Below are 6,237 nucleotides of genomic sequence, written 5' to 3' on the forward strand. Positions count from 1 at the left end.
GAGAGAGAGAGAGAGAGAGAGAGAGAGAGAGAGAGAGAGAGAGAGAGAGAGACTGACTTAAGAGGAGAGTCATGAGTGGGGAGGAAGAGATCTTCAAAAAGGTGGCACCCAGAGTCGAGGAAGACAAAGGAAAGGCAGGGGTTATCAGGAGAATGAAGGGGATAACCTGGGCATGGCAGGAGGCAGGGTCACGGTGAAGGACATCAAAGTGTAATGACACCTGTTCGATGGAACCCATTACTTAATGTTTTCCAATACATTTCACTTCCTTAAAAAAAAAAAGGGTTTATAAAGACAGATTTCAGTCTTCTTGGTGGGGGGCAATTCTGTTGTGGGAAGGGGCAGCCTGAGCTACTGTAGTGCAGTCAAGAAGTCTTGAGGAAAGGCACCCTGGCTCGGTTATTTTTACTGTCTTTCCCTTAGCCATATCCTGTGCCACTGGCTCGTGGTAAAAGCGAGACCCCCTATTTCAGAAGTGGCAGTGCAGACAGAGGGAAAGTTTGCTCTGACTCTTTTGGAGCCAGTTCCGTCTGACAGTTTTCTTTATGTTCTGCCACAGATTTGTGTGTGGGCACCCACACTTGTACGCACACACTGATGTTCAAATAACTCTCTGCTATTTTGATCGCACCACCCCTCTCCTTGCTCATGCTGACTTGTGAGCAAGCTCATTGATACAGAGAGCCACCTTCCGCTCTGCAGCCCTGGAGACTTTATCCACACTGGGCCAGGTGGTGTGAGCCCCAGTGACCAAGGGGCTGAGGGGTGCCATTGCTGTCATATCCTGGGGCACAGAGTGCTCCCTTTGCCTGCATGCCTCCCCTCCTTGCTCAGGATGGAGCACCACTACTTCCCCTTCACAACCTACTTGGGCATTTTCTCTTCAGCACAGCTGCCCTTGACTCCTGCCAGAACTCTGAACATCTGGTCCTCCTTTCTGGAGGACTTGGGACGCGAGTCCCTGGCTTGATCTCTACTCTGAAGGTTGTCAGCTGGCCTGTCCCCTCAGCATGTGGCTCCCTGTGCTCCCATTGCTCTCTCCACACCAGCATCCACCTGTTCCCTTTCCACACTCCTGGTCCCCAGGGCCAGGAGGAGCACTAGCTGCTGACCAGGGAACACTGCCTGTCATCCTAAAGAGAGATTCCAGGTCCTGTTCCCATCTGCCTCCTGGGCAGAGAGATGTGTGGCTTCTTTTCTAGGTCGGGGACCTCAGAGCCTCAAGGGCACAGCCCAAAGTAAAGGAGCAGCTGGCTCTGGACCAGGCCCTTCTCAGCCCCTGCCCAACCTGCCCAGCCCCTGCTTGGCTTTCTGTAACTTACCATTGGGGGCTGCCCTAGAGACTAGGTGCTCTTGATTTTCACTTCCCACGTGGCAGTGGGAGTTGAGGCTGTGTAGAACCCCAGGTTCACAGTAGTCCAGGAGCTGGGGCAGAATCCTGGAGAGGCTGAGGGTGGAGTGGGGTGCAGTTTCCAGTCCAGGTTGTCTGCTCCTCGGGAGAAGCTCGAAGGCAGCCCATGCTCCTCTGTCTTCCAGACCTCTGCATCCCCAGGGACTGGCACAGTCTCTATGTAGAGTATTTGCGGCAGGGCATTATGAATGAGGAAGCATTCTTTCTTCTCTCTTTTGGAAATGTTGCTGAGTGTGTGCGTGGGGTGGGTGGGAAGGGGGAGCAGGCTGAGAAAATGGCTCAGCAGGCTGCGTGGGGGAGCTGGGAAGACTCATGCTTTCCTGGGTGTCAGTGGTGGTGGTGATGTGTGTGTGTGTGTGTGTGTGTGTGTGTGTGTGTGTGTGTGTGTGTGTGTCAGAGACAGAGAGAATTAGAGAGAGTGCATGCTCTTGAGGCTCTGTATCAGTTTGAGAGACACACAAATGGAGAGAGAGAGACAGAGAGAGAGAGAGAGAGAGAGAGAGAGAGAGAGAGAGAGAGGGAGAGAGAGAGAATGCACATGCTGCGTGTGTGTGTGTGTGTGTGTGTGTGTGTGTGTGTGTGTGTGTGTGTGTGTGTGCAGATGAGCATGCGCCTCTTTAGAGGGGGAAGACATCACCCGCACCCCCGCCTACCCCCATCTTGGAACACTGCTTCTAGGCTTCTTTGGGCAGGGCTAGCCTAGCTTCAAGGCCACCCCACCCACTCTTGCAAGGTTGTCACTGGCATCATGGCAACCTTCCCTTATGGGGGAAGGGGCCGAAAAGTGCCCCCTGCAGCAGCAGCAGCAGCAGCAGCACCCACCCAGCCAGCCACCCCCCGCCACAGACATGGCACCAGAACTCCTTTGGTCCAGCGCGCAGTCCTGTCCCTGGCATCCTCTTCCCCAGCGCGTGGGCGCCCAGCGCACTGTTCCCCCCACCCCACCTTCACCCCGCCCTCGCTCCCGCGCCCGTGCCCGCGCCCGCCCTAGAGCCCGCGCCAGCCCCGCAGCCCCGCAGCCCCGCAGCAGCCACAGGGGGAACCAAAGAGACAGAAGCCTTCCCAGCTGCCCGGACCACAGACGCCAACACCCCCCGCCCCCCACCACACGCCGCCCTCCCGCCCGCGCCCCGCACGCCAGCCCACGACCAAGCGGCAGCAGGCTGCGGGCTGCGGAGACTGCGGGGCTCTGCGAGCTAGCGGCCCGCGCTCGGCTCGCCACCCCAGGGGACTCGGTCCCGCCTGCTCCGCCAGACCACCGGGTGCCTGTCCGCCCGCAGCTGCCGCCGCGCGAGCCCCCGGCCCGGCATCCGGCGCCCACCGGCTCTCGCCGCCTCTCCACCCCCTCAGTTCGCGGGAAGGGAGGTCGCGGCAGCGGCCTGGCGGCAGCGGTGACCGTGGCGACCGCGGCGACAGTGGCGGCGGAGGTCGCCGCAGCGGCGGCGGCGGCGGCGGCGGCGGCGGCAGAGGCTGCGGCGGCGACCGTGGCGGAGGCGGTGGCGGAGGCCTCCGTGGCGGAGGCGGAAGCAGAGGTGGAGGCTGAGGTGGAGGCCGAGGCCGCGGCGGCCGAGGCCAGCCTCGGGGAGGCGGCGGCGGCGGCGGCGGCCCTGGCCGGGGAGAAGGCAGAGGCGGCGGCGGCGGCGGCAGCGGCGGCGGTGGCAGCCACGGAGGCCAGCCTGGCGGAGGCCAGCCTGGAGGAGGCCAGCCTGGCGGAGGCTACGGGGGCCGCTGCGGAGGCTGCTGCGTCGCCTTCCTACGGGAGGGTGGATATGGATGAAGAGCTGGCGGCGGCCCTGGCTGCAGAGGAGGAAGAGGCGGCGGCCGGGGGCTCGGATGATGGGAACCCAGACTTTCCCACGGCCTCGCTGTACGTGGGCGACCTGCACCCCGAGGTGACCGAGTCCATGCTGTATGAGAAGTTCAGCCCGGCCGGGCCCATCCTGTCCATCCGCATTTGCAGGGACAAGGTCACCCGGCGCTCCCTGGGCTACGCATATGTCAACTACCAGCAACCGGTGGACGCCAAGCGGGCCCTAGAGACCATGAACTTTGACGTTATCAATGGCAGGCCGGTGCGCATCATGTGGTCCCAGAGGGACCCGTCGCTCCGCAAGAGCGGCGTGGGCAACGTCTTCATCAAGAACCTGGGCAAGACCATCGACAACAAGGCGCTGTACAACATCTTCTCTGCCTTTGGCAACATCCTGTCCTGCAAGGTGGCCTGTGACGAAAAGGGGCCCAAAGGCTATGGGTTCGTGCACTTCCAGAAGCAGGAGTCGGCAGAGCGGGCCATAGATGCGCTGAATGGCATGTTCCTGAACTACCGCAAGATTTTCGTGGGGAGGTTCAAGTCCCACAAGGAGAGAGAGGCCGAAAGGGGCGCCTGGGCCCGCCAGTCCACCAGCGCAGACTTCAAGGATTTCGACGATGACTCCGATGACGAGGCCACCTTTCGATGAAGACACCCCAGGACCCAGCCAGTAGAGCCAAAGCTTGGCTCCCACCCCGTTTACAGCCCTCACCCCACCCCCAACCCACCAGCAGTGTATTGTATTGGGAGTGCAGGTTTCTCTCTCTCTCTCTCTCCTCCCTCCCCCTCTCACCCTCCCTCCTTCACCTCCTCTTCCCCCTCCCTCCCTTGCCCCCTCTCCCTCTCTCTTCCCTCCCCTCTCCTCTCTTCCCCTCCGCCCTCCCCGCCTCCTCCCCCCACCCCCCCCAGCAAGCGCCAGCTAGCTTCCCCATCCCATCTCTGCCCCTGCCTTCTCCTGTCCTCAACTCTCCCCCCCCCCTTTCTCCTCAACCACAGGAAGGGATCCCCCCCCCCGCCCCCGCCCCGGGAATAATCCCACTGATCTGTGCCATTTGAGAGGTTAAAGGCAGCCTCTTCTCCAGGTGGTTGGTCTGATTCTTAAAAGCGTTTTTTCTGTCTCTTTGTTTACTGCACAGGTGATGCAATTCATGGTAGAACTGTCTGGAAGGAGAAGGAAGTCTGATGTGGGAGAAAGAACCAAGAGTGTAATTGCTTCCCACCATCCTAATACCCAGAGAGAACCTCTTTTATCTTCTTTGGTGTGCTGTTTTTCCAGGCTCTCTGCTCCCTCTTTCTCCCCTCTCACCCCAGACCCACCTCCCCTTTTAACATTCTTGTAGAGTGGTTCATGTGTGTGGTGTTTCTTAACCTGCTTTTTTCAGCGACTAAAACCAAACAGAAATCAGCGCATTGAACTTCTTTCCATGCTATTCAACAGGCTTATGGAACGTCATCTTCAGTGCCTGCAGAGTGCTCCTGCGTATCCATGGACCTTAACATTTCTGTAATCATTCCCGCATTGTTGGACATTCAGGTGGTGCCTAGTTCTTTCCCTGTGTTTAAAACCAACACTGCGTGCCCTGATGAGTGAGTCCCTCCTTGTCAAGACAAATCTAGGCTAGCATCCTGGATGGTCTCCCCTTAGCTGTGGACTTGCAGGATCCACATATAGACGTTTCAAAGACTTTCCCTGTGTGATGCCAAAAGGCTCCCTTTCATAAGCATTGTACCAGTTTGTATTTGTGCCAGCCAGCCAGTGCAGCTAGTAAAAAGAAAAAGAAAAAAAAAAAAACCATGAGTATCCACATGTCCCCTGCACAGTCTCCTGGCTCGCTCTCTCTCTCTCTCTCTCTCTCTCTCTCTCTCTCTCTCTCTCTCTCTCTCTCTCTCTCTCTCTCTCTCTCTGTGCGTGTGTTTGTGTGTGTGTCTGTGCCTGTGTGTGGGTGGGTGCGCGCTAGCGCATGCAGTGTCATGAGCTGCAAATGGCATTTTCACTGTTGTGGTTATTTCACTGGAATCGAATGCTGTTAATTACCCTTTTCTGCATTCCTGCTTTCCTTCCTTTTCCCCTTTGCCAGAAAAAATAAACCAGCTAGGCTGCAGGAAAAAGCAAAAAGCACTAAGCAGATGATTTAACAGGAGAAATTGAATGCTATCAGCTATCAATCCTAATGACTCCCTTGCCTTCTGGAATTGTACTCATCTGTATGTGCCAGTGTTTTTCAAGAACCTCTGAGACATTTTTCTTGTTGCTCTAGTGTTGTTCTTATGCATTGTCATATATGTATATTATAATGTACATACTGTTTTTATATCTGCTTTTCACATGTGTGTATATGCACACAGACTGCTGAGCTTCATTTCCTGTCATTAAAGATACTTTTAAAATATTTTCTTTGGCTGCTGGTACTTAATTTGTATCTTGGGTAATGTGATAAACATTTAGATAGAGGTAGATAGATTGGTTAATAAATGTGCATATGTATTTATGTCTGTAGCCATCTGTTTTGTGTTTGTGTACATTTTCACTCTTCATTTTTTACCTCATTCTTAGTGATGTTTAAGATTATTTTCCCAGAAAGTGCATAGAAGAAATTTCAAATTTTACAAATATATATAATTGCTTTGTTGGGCAAAAATGTGCATTATTTAACAACTATACTTATTGATACTATAATTTACCTCCTTAAGATAATCAAATCTGTGAGTGCCCCAGAACTATTAGAATCATCTCTGTGTTTCTGTATATGGTTTATCTTTAATAGATAGAAACGCTGTGTATTTTCATATACTTTTACATTTGTTTTACATAAATTATACATAATTATAATTGGAAATACATATTCAAGTTTTTTCCAATATAAAATGGGGCAGTAAAGCAAACTCTACAACATTTCTGAATACCACTACTTGCAAACAAAAACATTTACTGTATCTCTGTCAATTTATATGTAATATATATTGTTTTAATGAAGGATATATTCAGCATAACACTTAAGAACCATCATCCTGTAAA

The 6,237-nt window shown here is 54.2% G+C and overlaps 1 protein-coding gene across 1 annotated transcript; it reads left to right on the plus strand.

Annotated features, from left to right (window-relative positions):
- Positions 1 to 2,483: 2,483 nt before the first annotated feature.
- On the plus strand, positions 2,484 to 5,613 carry LOC311602416 (polyadenylate-binding protein 1-like 2). Its single transcript, XM_084790431.1, has one exon. The coding sequence runs from the start codon at positions 3,181 to 3,183 to the stop codon at positions 3,868 to 3,870; it is 690 nt and encodes a 229-aa protein (XP_084646557.1). The 5' UTR covers positions 2,484 to 3,180; the 3' UTR covers positions 3,871 to 5,613.
- Positions 5,614 to 6,237: the final 624 nt, after the last annotated feature.

The sequence above is a fragment of the Acomys minous genome, assembly GCF_964271855.1.
Source record: "Acomys minous genome assembly, chromosome: 7".
Classification (NCBI taxonomy): Eukaryota; Metazoa; Chordata; class Mammalia; order Rodentia; family Muridae; genus Acomys; species Acomys minous.

Coding starts and splice junctions, on each gene's coding strand:
- LOC311602416 (XM_084790431.1), top strand. CDS start 3,181: ATGGATGAAGAGCTGGCGGCGGCCCTGGCTGCAGAGGAGGAAGAGGCG.